The sequence below is a fragment of the Octodon degus genome, unplaced genomic scaffold (genome assembly GCF_000260255.1).
Source record: "Octodon degus isolate 3935 unplaced genomic scaffold, OctDeg1.0 scaffold00023, whole genome shotgun sequence".
Lineage (NCBI taxonomy): Eukaryota > Metazoa > Chordata > Mammalia > Rodentia > Octodontidae > Octodon > Octodon degus.
Window position 1 is genome coordinate 7,008,251 of NW_004524599.1, and position 20,575 is coordinate 7,028,825.

Here is a 20,575-nt window from a genome sequence, read left to right on the forward strand (position 1 = left end):
TCTGTCTGTCTGTCTCTGTCTCTCTGTCTCTAACAATTCACAAACCTTGGCTTGTAGGTTAATTTCAGTTGCCCCTTTCAATTCCTAAGAAATTCAGCAGGATCTAGTGGGAAATTTTGGGTCATTATGGTCTTCATGGAAAGCCCCATGTTGAGAGTAAAGATTTTTTTTTCTCAGTTTGAAAGCCAATGTTGGCCTTAAGACAACTGTGAAATATGTTTGGAAATGGTTCCCATCAAATTTTTCTGGAAAGAATTCAGGCTGCTAGCAATGAAGGGTCTAGTGATAGATTTAGCACCTCTGCCATGCTGTTCGCTGGAGACCCACTGTGAAAGCCGCTTCCTCCACCACATGCCGTGGAATGGGCACTAGTGGGGACCACATGGACCTCATTCTGTTTAGGTGATGACTGTAGTGACAAAAGCTCTGCATGGATTCCTTACCATAAAACCTAATGTGTTTTGAGTAATTATAATCTCAACCGCTCTACCCAAGGCGCCCACATGTGCTGTCTCATTCAATCTGCACAGCCATACTATGAGTTGGGTGTTCTTATTGGTCCAATTTCCCAGTGGAGGAAATTGAGATTTGGAGTTTTATAAGCTCACCAGGGCAACACACATGAGAAGAACCAGACCCAATCCCTGAAGTAGAGATCCCTGAATTTGGCACTTTTCCCAGGTGGCTGCTTTGTAAAAACCATCAGAAACCAACATTGAATTTCAGGTCAACAGCCTCATCAAAATGGCAAAAAGTAATGTGAGAGCCTCTCTAATACAGCAACTTGCAAACCTTTCCCCATTCCTTCTCTTGCAAGGACTTTGATGGTAGACATCAGAGCCTCGGATGGATGCTAGCCAGTAGTGCCAGGGCTTTCCTAAGTGGCCACTTGGCCCAATGCCTTCTAAACCCAGTATGTTGTCTCCAAGCTCTTGAGCCAGTGCTCACTTTGAGGAGACAGCCAGGTGGATGAAACAGGGATGGTCACACTGATTGCACTGGAAAGTCAATGACTGCATAAAAATGTTTTTGTTACCACAGTGGTGGGGAGGATGTCTTTGGCGACAGAACCTTGAAATGGTGTTACTGATTGCAGTGCAGTAATTATTGCCTCTCCTAACAGAAAAAGCAGTCAGCTCTCCACCACTTCAAGCACATACCCTGGAAAGTGACCTTACTGGAAGACAGCCTTGAAGACACATGCCTGTGTTTCACCCTCTCCCTGTGTGGACCTTGTGAATGATCCCTTCTTAATCTCAGGGGTGCACAGAGAAGAGGAAGAGGCAACACATTGTGAGGAAAGGTCTGGATATCTTTCAAACAATTCACCCATCATCTTCCCACAGAGCTGCAGAGGAGGCAAAAAGCCAGAGAAAGCAGAGTAGCAACCAACTTTCACAGTGGTCCTTATTCTTTACTTTCTGTGATCACCAAAATAATGAGGGCTGTTCCCCTCCTCAGACACACAGAGCTCTCCAAATCCCCCAGGCTTGTATGGAATCCATTTAGAGCAGTTGAGATTGTAATTACTCAAAACACATTAGATTTTATTCCCTAACAGTATATAAGAGGCTGAGTATGGAGTGGAAGGTCAAGAGATAGTGGCTCTAATTTGCTGATAATCCTATACTTCTGTCCCAAAAACTCATAATTTATAAAGCAACCTTATCCTCAACAGGCCTCCTCTTAAAGAGATCTACTCCTGTTGAAGTTAAGAAATAGAGGTTAATTTTATCTTACATGATTTACTTGGGCACCAATAAAATGCATCAGAATCACATCAGTGGGCCAAAGCACCAAGGACCCTCTAGAAAATATTGGTAGAAAATGCTTAATGACCCAATAATGTGAAATGGCTCCAGATGTCTATAATTAACATGGAATAGTACAGATCCACTTGGCAGTTAGAAAATGCCAATGAGGCCAACAAGTGTGACCTTCTGTGCCAGCCACTGTGCAAATGAGTGTTTTACAAGGTTTCATTTCATTTTTATATTGTCAGAAGATGGCATTTTTAGTCATAGGGCACCAAATGATGAACCAAAACAATTCCTTTGGGCCAAATAAATGTGATCAGCTCTACAATGAAAAATCTGGCAACTTGGTTTTGGGTTTCTGTGTTGGTTCATTTTTTTTTTTTAAAGTTTCTAATACTAGAAGATATCATACAATGTCTTTTTAAATAAATTGTAAGTCAAAGATACAGTATAAATCTAGGAACAAAAATTAATATTAAGCAATATTCAGAAAATTAAATGATTCAAAACAGAAGTACTAAGAGTAAAACATAAGATAAATACTGGAATGGCAAATAAATGACCAGCACTTTTAACAGTTTGAGGATGGGATATCGCACAAAGTTCTAATGTGTTGTGGACATGCATAATGACCGTGACAGTTACTGGTGGCTAGGCGTGACTTGTAGAACTGAGCTACAGCTATTTCTTTGAAATCCACCCTGTAGACTCAGGTAGAATCATGACTCATAGGGTGGAAGAGAAGTCTATTTGTAGGGTGTGCTGATGAAAATATTCTGCTGCTCAACACAAAGGAATAACTAAAAGACTACTATTGTAAACCTCTTATTCTCCTCTGTTTGTTTGCCCTATTTGATGGGTTCTTTCCATTCTCATTCATGGGACTATGATCAATTTGCTCCCTCTCTAGAACCTCATTTAGTAGTCTGTGTAGGCTTGGCTTTGTCATCATGAAATTCTTTAGTTGTTCTTTGTCATGAAAATATTTCACTTCTCCATTATATTTGAAAGATAGTCTTGCAGGATAGATCAGTCTGGGTTGGAATTTGTTTTCTTGCAAGACTTGAAGTACTTTGCTCCATGCTCTTCTTGACTTGATGGTTTGTGAAGAAAAATCTGCCGTTATTCTGATGGGTTTTCCTTTAAAAGTGATCTGTTTCTTTTCTTTAGCAGCTTTTAGTATACTGTTCCTATGCTGAATTTCTGGAATCTTGATTATTATGTGTCTGGGTGTGGTTTTCAATGGATTGATATTATTTGGAGTTCTATGTGCTTCAGTTACAGGAATGTCAGATTGTTGTCCCATATTTGGGAAGTTTTCTGCTATTACTTCTGCCCATATTCTTTTTATATCATTTGTATGTACTCCTTCCTTCTCATTGATGCCTATTAGTCTCACATTGTTCATCTTTGCATCGTCTTGCAGGTATTGAATTATTTTTTCCTGCATCCTAGTTGTTTTGAAGAGATTTTTTTTACTTTTTCACTAGCTGCAATGGTGTCTTCAGGTCAGAAAGTCTATCTTCACTTTCACGCAAACGATTTTGCCAGCTTGTGATTGAGGTTTTAATTTCCTGTATATCACTTTGAACCTGTTTCATAGATTCTATTTCTTTCCTAAATTGTTTATTCAGGGGTTCCATCATTTTTATACTCTCCTCTATTTTTTTTGTCAGTGTATTCTTTAGAAGCACTTAGTACTTCTTTGATTATAGTTACCACTATATTTTTTAGTTCCGAAATTATTTCTTGTATACCTTTCTGCAGTTGATTCTTTACTGTCAACGCTATTATTTCAGAGATATCTGGTGTGTGATTTCCAGTTTCCTCAGTGATAGTGTCTTCTGCATTTGTACTGGGTGGACTCGGGGCCTGAGACTGCATTTTGTTCCTTCTCTTTGTCATTTTGTATACCTGTCTTCTGACCTTTGGTGTAGAGCTTAGATAGAGTTATTACCTTAGCACCAGGTCCGGATCTATGAAGTTCGGATTCCTCCAGGTGGGTGTTGTTTGGTTCTGGCTGTTGCGCTCCACTTCTTTCTGCTGCAGGTATTAAAGTTGAACCCTTTTTGTCTCTTTGGCAAGATGTTCTGCCCCTAAATCAGCTGTGTGGGTCTTGCCTCTAGCCTCCTTGCAGGGAGTTCTGCTGAAGGGTTCCCTGCTGGGCCTGCAGCCTGGGTCAAAAGAGGATCCCTGGGCCCGGGAAGTCTCACTCACTCGCCGGGCCTGCGCTCTGGGTCTGTTTAGGATCCCGAGGCCTGGGTCGTCTCACTCACTCGCCGGGTCTGCGCTCTCTCATTTTTTTTTTTTAGATAAGGGTTTTTTTTTATTTTTTCAAAGCATAACCTTTTCCTTGTTTTCAGGAAATACTGTCCCATGTTTCCATGCAGAAAAGTACAAACTTTCAAAAGTTCCTGTAATGTCATTTAGCGAGGTAGAAAAAACAAAACAAAACAACTAACAAGCAAAAGAGGATGTGTCTGATAATGATTTCTGAGAGCATGCTTTAAAGCTGAATAAAGATATACACATATAATTCTAGAGATTCCACTTTGATATTTAAGAGCTGTAATTCCCTAATGAAGGCCAGTTGTTTGGCCATGGCTATTTTAATTTCTGAGCTGGATGACACAGGAAATCCCCTCCTGTCCACCTTAGCAGGCCCATTATCAACATCTTTCCTGAAAATGCATGTGGTCAGATGGAGAAAGAGGAGAATAAAGACTTTTCCTCTTCTTAGGGAGGAGAGTTGGTATGTGAAAGCACAGGATGGGATTCTACAGTTGTGTACACTTTGGGAGAGAATTCCTTCCACTTGCCTCATGGAGGCATGCTCTGTCCACATTGTGGCTACTTCTGGCTAACTTCCCAACAGCAATGGTCCTCTCCTGAAGATGATTTTCTCCCCAGGGGACTTTCAGCAATGTCTGGAGACATTTCAGAAAACAGCATAGAAAATAGACTCAGAAAATGTTAAATTGTCACCAGGCTTGGTGGCTCATGCCTGTAATCTCAGCATTCAGGAGGCTGAGGCAGGAGGGCTGACGTGAGTCATGGTCAGCTTGAACTGGATAGTGAAACCCTTTTTTAAAAAAAAAAAAAAAAAAAAAGACAAAAATCAGTCAATCAGTTGTCATCACACCATGGCCTATAATATGTAGACCTGGATCCAAGTGTCAAATCTGTGCAGAGAGACTGAGTACTATAATAAAACATTTAAAGGGGGCTTGCAAGTATCCTAAACAGTAGCCTAAATGCCCACAGTGCTCCTGAAAAGAAGCAGTCACACCACGAACCAGGAGGAAAATCACATCTTGATGATAAAACAAAGCAGTCAACTAATGTGAAACCGTCATTACTTGTCAAATATTTTAAGGTACAAAATTCCATGATAAATTGAATAAAAATCAGAGATTATCAGTGAAGAAACAGCAATTACAAAAATCCACCAATGGAAATTATAAGAACTGAAAAATAAAGCAATGGAAATTACATCTCTGAGCCATACAGGTAGAAGATGAGCATGGATAGACTTAAAGAAGTTTAAGATATGTTAAGGGAATTTATCCAGCCTGAATTTATCCATCCAACATGAGATGTCCACTTGAGAATTCTAGAAACGTAGATACAGCCTGAAAGTCAGCGATAACACAGACTTAAAAGAAAAAGAATCGAGAGCATTGGATAGTAGCAAAAGATTTTTAAAAAGTCGTATCAACTGCAAGCCCACAACGATAGAAAGTTGAGTGTATTTGAAAAAAACAAACAAACAAATATGTTTGAACAGAGTGTGGTGGTGTATGTCTGTACTCTTCCCAGGAGGTTTAGACAGAAAAATCACAACTTTGAGCCTAGCCTGGGCAACTTAGACCCTATTTAAAAAATAAAATACTTAAAAAGGGGCTTAGGGTATTGCTCAGTGGTGGAGTGCTTGCCTAACATTCATGAGGTCCTGGATTCAATCCATAGAATGGCAACAAAGCAAAGCAGACTAAGGGCTGAAAACTTCCAAACTTGTAGAAAGACATAAACATACATGTTTAAGAAACAGGAAAATCTTCAGTGTGGTAGCCCAAATAAATCCACAGGTCAGCACACTGTAATGGATCTGCTGAAGACTAAAGATGAAGTCTTGAAAATAGCTGGAAAAGAATGACACACAGGGGTCACAAATTCTAACTTCGTGTTTGTCATCTGAAACCATGGAGACTGGACGGCACATGGTGGAAAGGGGCCAAGGAACATTCAAGAATTCGAAGGGTGTGACACCATGCCTAGTTTAAAAAGGTGTTTCTAGTTAGATATTTTCTCTTTAATAATTTTGTTTTTGATAACTTCATCAGGTCTGATACAGGGATACATACACTAAGTCAGGCAAGAGATGTCCACTTGAAAATTCTAGAAATGTAGATACAGAAAAGCATGATTCAAGTTATAGAGACCGTGTATTCTGACCATAGCCCCCGCATTAATAGCTGGTGACTCTTGGCAAATCCCTTAAACTCTCTGAGCTTTAACTTTCTTATCTGACTTTAAATGAGTTTCTCTTTTCCCTGATCTACACTCTTGAAATAATGTGAGTCATCTCCAAACTGGTAAACAGGAAGCGTTCTTAGGTCTTTCAATCAAAAACTCAGAACTACTGACAGAAGTCGGCTCCTCTGAGTCAGTCTCAGGTCGGCATAAGAGTTCTGTGTCCCACTGCAAAACAACTTTTGGCATTAAAGAGGAAGGCTGATCTCGATCAGTTTTCCCATGCAACAAAGTAGTGGGTGAAGAGTGTTGTTATAGATGTTAAAAAATCTGACAAGCAAGTTCTAGGGCCTTTTAGCCTTGGCTTAGTTTGGTAGCTGGGAACCCACGTATGTTCTCTCTGAACACGCTTTGGATGAGCCTTTTCCTGAAAGTTCTAGTTTTGAAAAAGCAGGGCATTCACAGTGGCCTCTAAGAAAAACAAATGCTCTTGGTGCAGCATTTCAGTTCCCAGCCCTACATCCAGCCAATGGACTGGGGTTCCAGGTGCAAAGGCCACAGGAAGGGAGATCCAGGTCAACTAGGCATTCAGTATTTCTAAGTTCCACCCTTTACTGGGAAGAGATACTTCTGAAGGCAGTGTAGGGGATATTGGTTCAAAGGCAACAGGGCTTATAGAGGAATTACAAACAACACTGAGCAATCGAGGTGTAATAGTCAGGAAATCAAGGAAAAGTGACCCCCCCCCCAGGTTAATATCAAGAACTCCCAGGGCCAGGGAGATAGCTCAGTGGCTTAAGAACCTGCCTGGCAAGCACAAGGTCCTGAGTTTAATCCCTGGTCCAAAAAACAAAACAAAGCAAAACAACACAACACAACACAACACAACACAGAATGCCCCAAAGCCAGAACTGACACAGGCAGATGGCAAAGCCTCACTAGGCTCTGTAACTTACCAGCTACGTGAGCCTGCTGAGGGTACCGAGCTGTCTTGGGCAGCCCTGGAGGCTGCACAGTCGCATTGGTTGTGTCAGTTAGTGCTGCTTAGGAAACAGGGCTCCCTGCATTAGAGCTCTGTGGTGGGACTGGTTACCCTAAGAAGGCCACCTCAGATGAACACCCAAAACCATGCAGGTAGAGGGAGCAAACTGCTTCAAAGGAGCTCTGCAGGTTAGGAGGGTTAGGGAGACAAGCACTAGGCCTGCCAGTGTTCTGGCCTTGAACCTTAACATTACTGGTTTTTCTGCTGGATGGTTAAGATCAAGATAAAGCAAGACCTATGTGACAAGAAATGTAACTTTTGTATCTGCCAAGGTCAGTCAAGTCCCCTCAGGATTTATCCTGTAGCCCTGTACCGCACTTTGTATATCCTTTCTCAGTGTCAGCCATGTGGATGAGTCACAGCCATTGCTTGACCATTTGTTCTCTGTGAAAGCCTGAGAGAGTGTTTTCTCTCCATGTGACTCTCCTTAGGCACACTCTACATTGTCAATCACTTTCCTCTGTGGCCCCATAATCTCCTTGATCAGAAAATTTGGGACATTACTGAGTTATAGGATGTTACAGTACAGGTTCTCTTATGTCCTGAGTCCTCACTGACCTTGAAGGGCTAGGGCCAAAATGTTGGCTGTCCTTGCAGCCCTCCTTTTTCTCTAATTTTTGGTCTGCAAACTTAAGTTGTTAATTCTCCAGAAGAGAAGTTTAACCATATTATTACCCTATAACATAGGCAGTTGAGCTCACTATCTGTTTGAGTATCAAACATCTCAGACATAACATGGAACAGGTATTTTCCATCAAGTATTGATATATTAAACTTTAAATCCCTACAGGATGTGAAGAAAAAAAATCAAAAAAATTTTAAAAATAGGAATAAACAATTACATATTTTTACACAGAAATTTAGAAATCTAACCATACACAGCATTGTAGCAGGACAGTCCTATGACATTTTTTTCTTGTCTCTTATTTTCACTTATTACCCTTTTTTTAAAAAAAAAACATTTACTTGAGAGACAGTATAGCAGTAATTGATATGATATGACAAGGAATACGAATTTAGAAGACCAGAATGACAGGCATTCCAAGCATGACCCTACTATTACACATTGCAATCTTTGGTGCAGTTGCTTAGTTCACAGGTATCAGCATATACAGTTAGTCAGGGTGAGAATCTTAACAATTAACTGCTAGTTTCAAAAACCTGCTGAAGATTCTCAGGATCATTGCCTTACCCATCTTGTGCATATAAATATATGGTTTTACCCCTATCATGTTTCCTAACTTTTCTCCTTGCCCTCTCTTTGTTATTTAATCCTTAAGTTCTTGCTTTCTTTTAATTGTGTTATACCTACTGGACTATATTGGATTATCTTGCTGAATTCATGTGCCTACAATATTTAAATGGCAATGGAATACCCTTCTCTGACAAAACTAAACCAAAAAAGGGAATACAAATGAAGGACCATTTTGTATCTGTATATACAAAATAGTTAAGATAGATATACAGCTACTTTCTCTTAATTCAGTGAGAAGAAAGATTTGTACTAATACTGTCTTGACAAGATATCATGTCTGCATCTTGTACTATAGTTAGCCACTATGAAGACAACAATATGCAACGTATTAATTATTGAAACTGTCCTACTAACCAGTTTTGAAACTGTCTTCTCGATATTTGTTTCTGAATAAAATTAATAAAAAATAAAATTTACAAATAAAAAAAGCCCAATAGTTGTTTAGCATGGCAGCTAAATTTGGACAGGGCCTGTCCCTCAGGCCCAAATGAAGTCTCATTCCTGCAGACTTGTCCTTGACCCTGACTTCAGTACTGTCCTCATTTTCCCCTTGGCACTGCACTTGCTGCCCACAGCTGTCACCACAGCGTGTGCCACACCCTCCTGGGACTGGCTCCTTGTGTGTGGGGTGGTGGGCGCGCACCTGTGTGGTCATACCTGGGGCTCCCCTCTGGTGTTTGCAAAGCCTGCTCCAGTGTTCTGTCAGCTCGGCTCATCTCTCCTCCTTGGGAGGTGAAATAACCCTGGAGATTCCTTGATCCTTCTGGCCTACTCAGCTTTGCACTCTGTGATGGAATACCTGAGCCAATCATCTTAACAAGGCAAGATGCATTTGGGTACAGTGCAGTCCATGGAGGGTTGGCCATATTGCTTTGGCCTATGGTGGTGCAGTAGCTCATGACAGGAAGGTGTGGCAGAGAAGACTCCCCTCTGCATGACAGCCAGGAAGCAAAGGGAAAGTAGAAGTGCAAGGTCTCCAAAGCCCCTTCTAAGGCATGCCCCCGAAACCTAATTTCCTCCCGCCTGATCCTTCCTCTTAAAATTCTCGTACATTTCAAAGGCACCAGAAACTGACCATGAAGTCTTTGCCACCCGGACCCTTGGTGGACCTTTAAGATCTAAACCGTAGCAACCCATGAGGCAGATGGCTGGCCAGCCCTAGTTCGCACTGTGCGAGCAGGCTCAGATTCTAGCCCAGGTGTTGTGAGTCAGTGCTCTTTGTATCTCATCACTCAGGGACCGGTCCAGGAATGGATTGCATCTGTACTGGGCAGAACTATTAAGGGTGCTGGTGGGCAGGAACTAGAGTCAGTGAGATTATTTTAATCTCCATGTTCTGCACAACATCTGGCGTCTCCGATGATTTATTCAATGCATCCATCCTTAGCTCAATCTTCTGTGTATATAAAATGACAGAATAATGTGCAGGGTAATTTAGGCTCCATTAGTACTTTACGCATACCTCTATTATAGTACTTAGCACATCATGCTATAATTTCTTGTTTACCTATCTGTCTTCACCACTTGACTTTGAATTCCTCCAGGGCTGAGGCTCTGACTTCACTTGTCCTGGCATCCCACTGCCTCCTCTGAACCCAGCATGTTCTCAGCATAGTAGGCCTTTTCATTAATGAGCTGGCTTTGTAGTAAGAAGGCTCAGGAGACTGGTATATCTAGTATTCGTATGTGTGTTTATTCAACACATATATTTGTGATATTTATTTAATTTTGAATTCATAAGCACAAATTGTATACATTAATGGTGTACAGCATGATGCTCTGAAATACGTATGCACTGTGGAATGACTATGGCATGCTAACTGGAGGACGCTTTATTACACACGTTTCTGGCTTATGGTGAGGTCTCTTTAAATCTGCCCTCTTAGTAATTTTCAGGAGCAATTCAATGGTTATTAACTGCTGTTGACTATGACAGAGTCACTATGATGTACAGTAATAGACCTCTTGACCTTATTCCCCCTTTCAAATTGAAATTTCATGGCCTCTAACTAATTTTCATCAACCCACCTCTACTGGCCGCCTCTTGTAGCTGCCATTCTAGTCTCTGCTTCTATCTATTTGGCTTTTAAAAGACTCCTAATGTAAGTGCAACCAATATTTGCTTTCCTGTGCCTGTCTCATTTCACTTTACAGAGTGTCTCCCCATTCCACGTATGTTGCCAATGGTAGAATTTGTTAAAAACCTGAGTACTGTCCCAGCTTGTGTATGACATCAGACAGTTTCTTCATTCATCCAGCAGTGAGAATTAAGAGTGCTCCCGTATGGTGGCTCTTGTGAGGCAAGAAACACAGGGAGTGGGGTAGTCTCTCCCATGTACTGATTTCATCTCCTTCGGGTGCATGCACAGCAGTGAGACTGCTAGACCACAAGATAATTTTACTTTTAATTCTTGAAAGGCCTCCGTATTGTTTTTCAGAAAAGCTTCACTGTTTCACATTCCCAACACCATGTTCTGGGGTCCCTTTTCTCCACATCCTTATCAGCATATATTCTTAACAACAGCCTTAAGGGTAGAAGTACAGTCATATCCCATCATGGTATTATCTTACATTATCTTATTTTCTTTTAATTTTTAGTTTTTTAGTATCAGGCATTGAACTTGTGCTTGCCAGGCAGGCGCTTAAGCTGCTGAGCTATCTCCCTGGACTTCTATCTCACATTACCTTGGTGATTAATACTGTTGAACATTTTTTCACATACCTGTTAGTCATTTCTGTATCTTATTTTGAAAAACATCTACAGTAATGCCTCAGTTCACCAACACTTCTATTTGGAAATACAAGCATTTGGCAAAATTCTGCTTCTGTTTTCAAATTCCACATCAGGTGACAAACAGGACCGTGGCATCTTCCCACCAAACCTAAATGCAGTGTTCTTCCCCAAAATTGTAAAGCAAATTAAGTCCATAAGCCAAGGTAGCACTGTATTTAGATCCTGTGTGCATTTTTAACTGAGTGACTTATTCTCTTACAGAACAGCTAGTTATGAAGTAGAGACTTTGTGCCCAGCAGTCTTCCAAGCTCTAGGAATTCAAACGAAGCATCTCCGAGCCCTAAGACATAGTTGCATTTAAAGAAGATGAATTCCTCATTACCATGCAAATTGCAGAGATGCATAAGGTCCAAAGGAAGGGAGGAGAGGGCTTTCAAGTATAACGGCTGCGGAGAGGCCCAGGAAATGGTTCCTAGAGGAAGAAACTGCTGGGCTGTCTTTTGCGGGATGATTCTGAGATAACCAATCAGGCTTGCTGAGAAAGCGCATCATGGAGAGGAGGCAGGAAGAGTAAGGTTATATGTGTGTGTCTGTGTGTGTATGGAAATGACCTGGCCAGCGAGGTTGGTCTTATGGTCATTTTGGTCAAGTGTGAGAAAAAAGAGGAAGCTAGAGAGAGAGTACCAAAAATAGGTGGCTGAGGGCAGTTTATGGACAGTTAGGAACTCAGAGATCATGCTGTAGGTGACTTTAGTGCGGTAAAAGGACAAAGCCAAGGACAAAAATGGCACTTGAGAAAGAATTACCCCTGACCTTATGAAGAACAGAATAAAAAACAAAACTAGAATCTGGAAAAACAACTAGAAGACCATGGCGATCGCATTAGTGGGAGACGGAGGCAACTTGATCCAGGTAGCTCTTTGAGGACTGCAGAGAAGAGGACTGGCTTGAGCCCAACTTGGGAGATGACTGCTGGGACACAGTGGTTAGTGGGCTGGAGGAGTAAGGAGGGAACAGGGGCAGGAGAGCCTCCCAGCTGGATGGTGGGGTCTTCCTCTAAGACGCCACAGATGAGAGGGGCCCGTGTTGTTTATTTTACACATGTTGCATTTGAGATGTGTCTGGCTTCCTCTTAACAGCAGGCAGCTGAAGGCATGTTGGAAACTTGGAGGAGGTGTGGAGAGGGCTGATCTAGAGGTATAGAATGTGAGATTCCAAAGGTGGAGGTAGAAACCACAATAGCCGCTAACATGACCAGGGTGAGTGTGTGGTACGGATAGGAGACTGCTCCTGGGAAATATGACTGCAAGGAGCTGGCAAAGAAAGAAAAGAGGGGCCACTGAAGAGCCTGGGAAGAAGAGTAAGAGTGCGTTGGCTGTGCTGGGGAACTGTTGGCTTGCCCAGGAGGGTGACTCCCCTGACCCTCCAGTGCTGCCCCCATGGTACTGTCTTTTCCAGTGAGTCTGCTGTGTGTCCTTCATGAAGGCTTCCATAGTTATAAGTTAGCACTGATTTTGCTCTTGTCTACTGTCTATCTCCCCTGTTAGAACATGAACCCCACAAAGCCAAGAGGTAGCTCGCTCTTATTCCTTAGGAAATCTCCATCAGCCAATAAGTATCTAGCAAATAGTAGTTGCTCAATAAATATTTGGGAAATTAAAGAAGGGAGTTCCAGGGTCTTACAGTGTAGTAAACACAGTTGCAAAGAACGTCACGTCTACTAGTTGAATTACCTGTGTACTTTTCTAAGTAGAAAGTGTGCTTCTGTTTGCATTTTTAGTGTTTCTTGTGAAAAACAATTCTACCTTGAAGTTCTCACATATTTTAGGGCATTGCCAAATTTCTTCTATTTCTCTTCAATAAGCATTGTCCTATGACAGTCTTATGACATTTTTTTTCCTCGTCTCTTGTTTTCACTTACTATCTTTTCTTTTTTTTTTTAACAAACATTTACTTGAGAGACAGTATAGCTGTAATTGATATGATATGACAAGGACTACGAATTTAGAAGACCCAGAATGACAGGCATGCCAAGCATGACCTTAGTATTACACATTGCAGTCTTTGGTGCAGTTGCTTAGTTCACAGGTATTAGCGTATATAGTTAGTCAGGGTGAGAATCCTCCCAATTAACTGCTAGTTTCAAAAACCTGCTGAAGATTCTCAGGATCATTGCCTTGCCCATGTTGTGCATATAAATATATGGTTTTACCCCTGTCATGTTTCCTAGCTTTTCTCCTTGAGCTCTCTTCATTGTTTAATCCTTAAGTTCTTGCTTTATGGATGGAAAAGGCAATGAGCAGACCCAGGGTTCATTAGTTAATGGCACTGTGACCCTGTGTGGTGACAGCCATCACTTCCAAAAGCTCTTGGTCTCAAGGAGTGAAAGAGGGGAATGTATCTGGTTATTCAACCAGGAATAGAAGTCATGGTGGGCAGATGGTCACAGTGGAGAGCTTGCCATGCTTTTGGAAATATTTTTGTGGAAAGTTTTATAAGAAAATGTAAGGCTGGTCATGGTGGCATATGCCTGTAATCCCAGTACCTAGAAGCAGAGGCAGGAGGATCCTTGAGAATTTGAGACTATCCTGGGCTACAAAGTTAGCTGAAGCCTAGCCAGAACTGCACAGTGAGACCCTGTATCAAAAAGAAAAGAAAAGAAAATATAGCTGGGTTTGGTGGTGAAGACTTATAATTGCTATACTCTGGGAGGCTGAGACAGTAGGATCCCAATTAATGAGACTCTGTCTCAAAATTAAAAATTAAAGTAAAATCAAATTTATAAAGGGCCAGGGATGTATTTCTGTGCAGGCTCTGGGTTCAATTCCTCAGTGCAGAAAAACAAAAGGAGATGAGTTTTGAAATTACATACTTTTTGTATAAAAATCTTTCTATGCATGTTTAACTTGTTACTATTTGCTAAAATGCTGAAAATTAATTGGACTTAATGTCAAAACACTGAGCCTCACAAATAAGTTTGAATGTCTTATGAATATTTAGGGGAGATCTCATCTATGGGTTTTGGGGCAAATGTGGCTGTTGAGGCCACTGCAAGAAAACACTGGGTGGCCTACAAAACAACAGACATGAATTTCCCACAATTCTAGTAGCTGAACCTCCAAGACCGAGGCAGATTCAGTGTCCACTGAGGACCTGATTTCTGATTCCTAGATGGCTGTTTTCTCACCATGACCTCCCATAGAGAAAGAGGCCAACAAGCTCCCTTGGATCTTCTTTTTAAGGGCAAAAATTTCATACATGAGGGTTCTTCCCTGGTCACGTAACCACCTCCCTAAATCCCTGGATGCAAACATTTAGACCATCACAAATCACTTCCAAAGGAAGAACTACTGGGACATGATCTCAGGAATGAATTGCTGGTTCTGGTCAGTCATCCTGACCTGTCCAGTCCATGGACTCTGAGGACAGAGATTTGTTCCTGGTTTTGCTTTGCTCTCCCTATTTACTCTGTAGCTCTTTCTCCCAGTTCCCGAGAGCCCTGTTGAAATCATTCATGGCAACAACTGCAGACTTACATCACTGTGGTGAGAGCCTTTCTCTGAAGAATTTGCGCAAATCTACAACTCGGTTGCCTGGGGAAACCATCTGGTGACGTCACAAGGCGTCTCACTTCCAGGTCTCTCTTGGTGTCCTTTGTTGAGGCTGAGGCAGGCCTCAGTCCTGTGCTTGCTCTATCCAGTCATGTCTCCTCCCCACGGAGATGGTGCCAAGACCCTGTTCCTCTTTTGGCATCACCTGCACTCAGGTATGTGGGCTCAGAACCACAGGACTCTTCCACACTGCTGCCCTCCAGCCACAGAAATGACTGTGGAAATGGTGTCAGGTTAAACTTGAGTAGCTCCTCCTTCTGTAGGGCAAAGGTGTAAAACTAAAACAAAGAAAAAGAAAAGTCTTTGGCCCTGGAGGACCACAGGTTGTCTTGTCAGTCTAGGAGCAGATGCTCACCTTTCTCCACACACCCAGTCATCTCTACCTTCAGCCTTAGCAACCTGTGCTCATTCTCTCCAGAGTTGGAATTGGAGTTGGATAGAGTTGGAATTTTCTGTCCTGCCCCAGTGAAAAGATGGTTGGGCCCTGGCAATAGTTTACTAGATCCTGTGGGTATTTCCTAAGGCACCAGTGCCACTCACTGCCCCAGTGCCCTAGTCAAATAGTGCAAAGTGCAACCCTTGCTTCATCCCTTCTTCAAGGCTCACCATTCAAATAAGTGCAATCTTCAGATTATCTCTCATTATCTTAACACAGGTGTCTGAATACTGGCAATAATCCCTTCTCCCACACTGGAAAAGAACCTGAGAGAGAAGCAACATCCAGCCCAGGTTGGGACTCTCCTTCCCAAAGGGGTGTGTTTTATAGCACTCCAGTCAGCGGAGGACTTGCTCTGTGACTACAGAAGAAAGGAGGCAACTGAAGACATCTGCAGTGGCCCATGCAGAGCCATGGTGAGGACTGCGATGTGTGTGTACCACTTGATTCTTCTGAACTGGTATATCTTCCTCAATTATTACATCCCACAGCAAGGAACCATCTTTCGAGACGGTGCACAGTCAAAGTACTTGACCCTCCTCAACCTGGTGAGTCTAAGCTCCTGGGGGCACTGAGGCACTTGTACTGTCAGTGCTCCTCCGAGTATCCCCTTGGCCTTGCATCCCATACAAAATCCTATTCTTTATCATCTTTTATTGTCGGTGACTTCTGCTTGCTTCCTAAGTGGTGTGCACTGGGAAACCAGGTTAGAAGCTCTCTGTGGCTGCCCTTGTGGGCTGGCTGATGGCTATATGATCTTTTGAAAAGAATTGTCTTGGAGCCCGGTAGAAGGACCAAACACATGGTTTCGTGTGGAACTGATTACAAATGCAAGAGGGATTTTGAACCTTGCTTGGGAAAGTCTGTGAAGAGAAGACAGAGTGGCGTATGTTGTGTAGGAAGTGTGATTTCCAATGGAGGAATAATGCCATTTTACAGCACACATAGACTAACAGATTTATCTAAGAAAAGCAAACACATTTTGCCATGTTCAGCCCCCACTCCAATTTTTTATAGGCCCAAGCTCCATCTGAGAGGACAAATCAACCAGCAGGATTGCAGCAAATACACATTTTTTAACTCTTTAAAAGCTGATCTGATAACTTAAACCCTTCTTATCTTCTTAACCTGGCTCAGCCAAGTTGCTGGTCAATGACAGCAAATAGGAGTGACAAACAGATTTTAAAAAGGATCTGGGAATATGTTTTAAAAAGTTAAAAGCTAACAACGGGGCATCCTTTGGGGGTGAGAATTAGCATTTGAGGTTTTTGACTAAAATACAGGAGGTAGTATAAACACTTGACTTCAGAAACTGGACAGAAGGTTCTGACCCCATGGGATTGGAAGACCCAGGTGGTGAGCAGAGGGCCTGCATGGTCAGAAACACTGGCTCTAAGATTCCTGGAAGCAGAGGGAGGGTGGTTAAGATTAAAAGGCCAGACGGTGCCTCCTCCCCTTTGGCCGCCATGTCCTGGCCTCTTGCTTCTGGCCTGAGAAGACCAGGCTTCAGACACAGAAAATACCAAGGTGACTGCTTGTTTTTATCCTAAAGTTTTATAAAAACAACTCACAGAAAACCAAACAAAAGATGCTTTTATGGAACTGTAAGGGCACCATAACTTATTGGATCTGTATTAAAAAAGGGTCAAATTAAAGAGAGGGGTGCCCAACCCAGGAATGGTGTCCTAATCAAAGCCAAGTCCAGGATGGCTGCTCTGTCTTCCAAGCTGTGTCTAAGAACAGATTTGTCACCTACAGCCATAACCCAGCTCTCCGGCTTCCTACTTGAGCCCACTTAGGTGCCCGAGAGCTTTTGAACACTGTCATCTCCTGGGGGGAATCTCATTTTATGGCTCCATGTCTAATCAGCCTTCTTCCCTTGCCAGTTCTGTAGTTGAGTCCAACCTTTCTTCCTTTCTCAATCTTAACCGCCTCTCACATGCCAGGGTCCGTCTACTATGCCCTCCCTAACTGATCCATCCATTCACCACTGAGATTTCAGACTCATCTCCCAAAGCTTGATATTTTATTTTGTTCTTAAAAACACAAAGAAATGAAACAAAAAATCATGACCTCTTTTTAAAATGTGTTCTGCTGATCAGGAAACTTTGGTTCCCTCCTGCTTTGTGGAACCAACCCTGGACTCCTGATTTCTGAATTCGTGCTGACCTAGCCCTCCGCGCTCTCCCCGCAAAAGGCTGCCTGGCCCCCAGGGCTGTTCTCTAGGTTTCCTGCCCCCACTTCTCTGCCCTGCTCTTGCAATGCTTGAGAAAGGCCCAGCTGTGTCTCCTTGGTCACCCGACCTCCTCCACTGTGCCTAGAAGTCTTTGCTGATGAACTTCAGCCCAAGTGGCTTTTCTTTTCTTTTGTTTTCCTTTCTTTTCTTTTTAAAAATATATTTAGTACAGGCTCTATAGGGACTCACGACACAGATCGGGCTCGTAATGATTCCCCTCTTTTCAGCCTCCCAAGTGCTGGGATTACAGGCAGGCGCCACCAGGCCCAGTCGGAATCCTATCTCAGCGTGCCCTGGGGGCGTGGCTGGCATGGCACTCCAGGGATCAAGTCCTGGCCATTGTGCTCTGCCTAAGCAGGCACTTTAGTCTGCTGTGCTATCTGGCCGGCCGGGTGTGTTTTCCTTTCTCTGACTTTTCAGAACACCTTCGTAGCTGCTTATTTATGGATAGTATTGTTTTGTACATCTTTCCCTCACATGTGAATCCTAACCTTCCAATCAGAACCAGGCTCAAAAACAGAAGTTTCTCCTCCCAGGTCCTTGTCAACCCTAACAGTTTACAATCCTGCGTTGTATTTGCCAGGCAGTGGGCCCAGGGTACTCAGTAATGCAAGCTGGGCCGTGTGATCTGGTGACTTGGCGTGACTTCACCTCCTGCATTCCTGAGCAGTAAGCCAATGCTGACTTCTGCCCTGACACAGGAACAGAAAGGGACTGTTCTGGGTCATTTCTTAAAAGTGTCGTTTATGAGTTGCTTCCCACCTGGCAAAGACAGGCAGAGCGTATTTCAGAGGATCAGTTTCAAAAATGTGTGCACGCCTGTAATGTCAGCGCTGGGAACAAGAGGGTCACTATGCGTCCGAGCTGTGTAGTGAGACCCTGTACCAAACACATTTAAAAACCCCAATCCTTCCCCCCAAAAAAGAAAAAAAAGAAAAAAGTGTTACTCGAGGAAAAATTTGGGACTTTAAAATTTCTAGCTTTTGAAGTCTCATGGGCTTGTTTTTTACTGACTTGTGTTAACTAATAATTAATTAGCTGACGGTTTCCCTGATCAAATCATAGAGACTTTATAACTTGTTCTAACACGGGGGTATTTCTGTTACCTCTTTTGTTTTATTTACCTCGGCGTAGTGGTATTATTGTGCAACTGACTGATCAGGAAGTTGGTACACCTGTTAAGCAGCTTTGATTTCTAAATGCTTGATTATGTTTCTTTTGTGTAAGGGGACACTGGGGTTTGAATGCAGGGCTTTCACAGAGCTAAAATCCCAGCCCATTTTAAGATAAAAATTTAATTTTTTTGAGAAAATTTTGCTAAGTCTCTAATTTGTGTAGGCAGGGATCAAATTTATGAGTCTCCTGCCTCAGCCTCCCAGAGGGCTGGCACTATAAGCATGCGTCACCACACCTGACTGGCTATGTCCCATTTTTGAGAAGCAAAGCTCCTCTTAGGGTTCATTCTGAGCTTTATCCCATGCCCCTTCTGCAAATCTCAAGGGATCAAAGAGAAGCCAGAAGGGCACACCTGTAGTGTTGGCAGCAGAGGTACGGAGTCATCCACGGAGAAGAGTCGGGAGGGCGGGAGGAGAGTAGCCCTCGGTTTCAGTAGAGAGCACAATGCCTCTTGAGTCCCTGGCAAGAGGAGGAAGGAGCGAAGCCAGCCAGGTGTCTGCCGCCCTGAGCCTGGGCTGGGCTCTCAGTTCCACCCCGTCCCTCTGTGACCTGGGTTTAACCCTTGTTCGTGTCTTTCATTTCCACTACTGTGGAAATAGAAATTGAATAGTACCTAACCACAGCATGGCCACAAGGAACCCACCTGTCAGGTGGGAAACATACCACATCTCGTGGGTGGAGAGAGAAGATTGAGAGGGGACAGGAGTGTGGATAGAGATGGTGCGGTGGGGAGGGTGGCTCATGCGATGCCCAGGCAAGGGTCAGTTGCCACCTGCATACATTACCCTCCCTTGCCCAGCTAGCAGAGATCTCTGCCAAGCCACTGTCCTTCTTGCACTTGCTGCTGAGGTGGAAGCTCTCAGGCCTGGAGGGCTCAGGAGGTGTAGTCAACAGAGAATAGAGTCCTACACCCAGAGTGAGCCCCAGAACTCCTGTGAAGACCAGTGCACCCCTGGGTGCTTGTGTTGGCACCAGCCCTCTCTGTAAGTCATGGGAGTTCAGGAGGGCAGAGAGCCGCAGCAGTGCAGTGTGCAGAGTTCATTGACTTTGCTGAGGTTTCCCCTTGTTAAAAATAAACTTCCTTCTTAAACAGTGCTACAGTTGGTGCCGCTTAACAGGGATCTCCAGGGGAGATTCTGGGTCCCTCTTTACCCCAATCCCCCATCCCTACTTTGGCCACAGAGGTGGGAGATTTCTCTTTGTTCTCCCTGCAGTGGTTCAAGGATGAGGCAGACATCATGACTCAGGGCTAGGGCAAGAGAAGTCTAGAAGATTCCATAGGCCCAAACTCCAGAGCAGCCTGTACACTGCGAGGAGACGGGGTCCCTTCTGTATTCTAGGACTTATTTCAGTGCTTGGTGCAATGCCCTTCATTCCTGCCATCACATTGATATATTAACAGGGACAATGCTTATCCTTGATGGACTCAAAAAACAAGAGCTCTCTGCTCACTTCCTGTGTGACCTGACTTCTGTGTGCCTCAGTTTATCCTCAGGTAGTGCTGAAGAACATGGATCTTGTCACTTTATTCCAGCACTGAGGTACTCACACCCCAGCTCCTAGGAGAAGGGACTCACATAGAGCAACTCCTCCTAGACCTGCCCAGCAGTGGGAGGCTGCCCCATCAAGGTGCTGGGCCCTCCTTGAGGCTGCTGTGCCCCGTGCCTGCTTGATCTGAGTGCACAGGCCCTGCTCCAGGGCAGCTCTGAAGGGCTGGCTCCACGTGTGGGGGTCTTGCTGCTGCTTCCCAGGGCACCCAGCCTTCATCATGTCATTAGTAAGGGCACAGAAGGTTGCGGTCCCTTTCCTGCTTCCTGCCTCCTGTCTCCTCCTCCTCCTCCTCCTCCTCCTCCTC

At 43.4% G+C, this 20,575-nt stretch overlaps 1 protein-coding gene across 3 annotated transcripts in view; it reads left to right on the forward strand.

Annotated features, from left to right (window-relative positions):
* Adtrp (androgen dependent TFPI regulating protein) overlaps positions 1–20,575 on the forward strand; it is a 104,575-nt gene that overhangs the window by 7,425 nt on the left and 76,575 nt on the right. Inside the window, exons 1-2 of one of the 3 annotated variants that reach the window (XM_023712162.1) lie at positions 14,951–15,027; positions 15,528–15,856. In XM_023712162.1, the coding sequence (XP_023567930.1) occupies positions 15,722–15,856 (135 nt within the window). In that variant the 5' untranslated portion in view covers positions 14,951–15,027; positions 15,528–15,721. Of the gene's footprint in view, positions 1–14,950; positions 15,028–15,527; positions 15,857–20,575 lie in introns of those variants that run through there. The other 2 variants (XM_004628437.2, XM_023712163.1) reach the window with 2 other exon arrangements.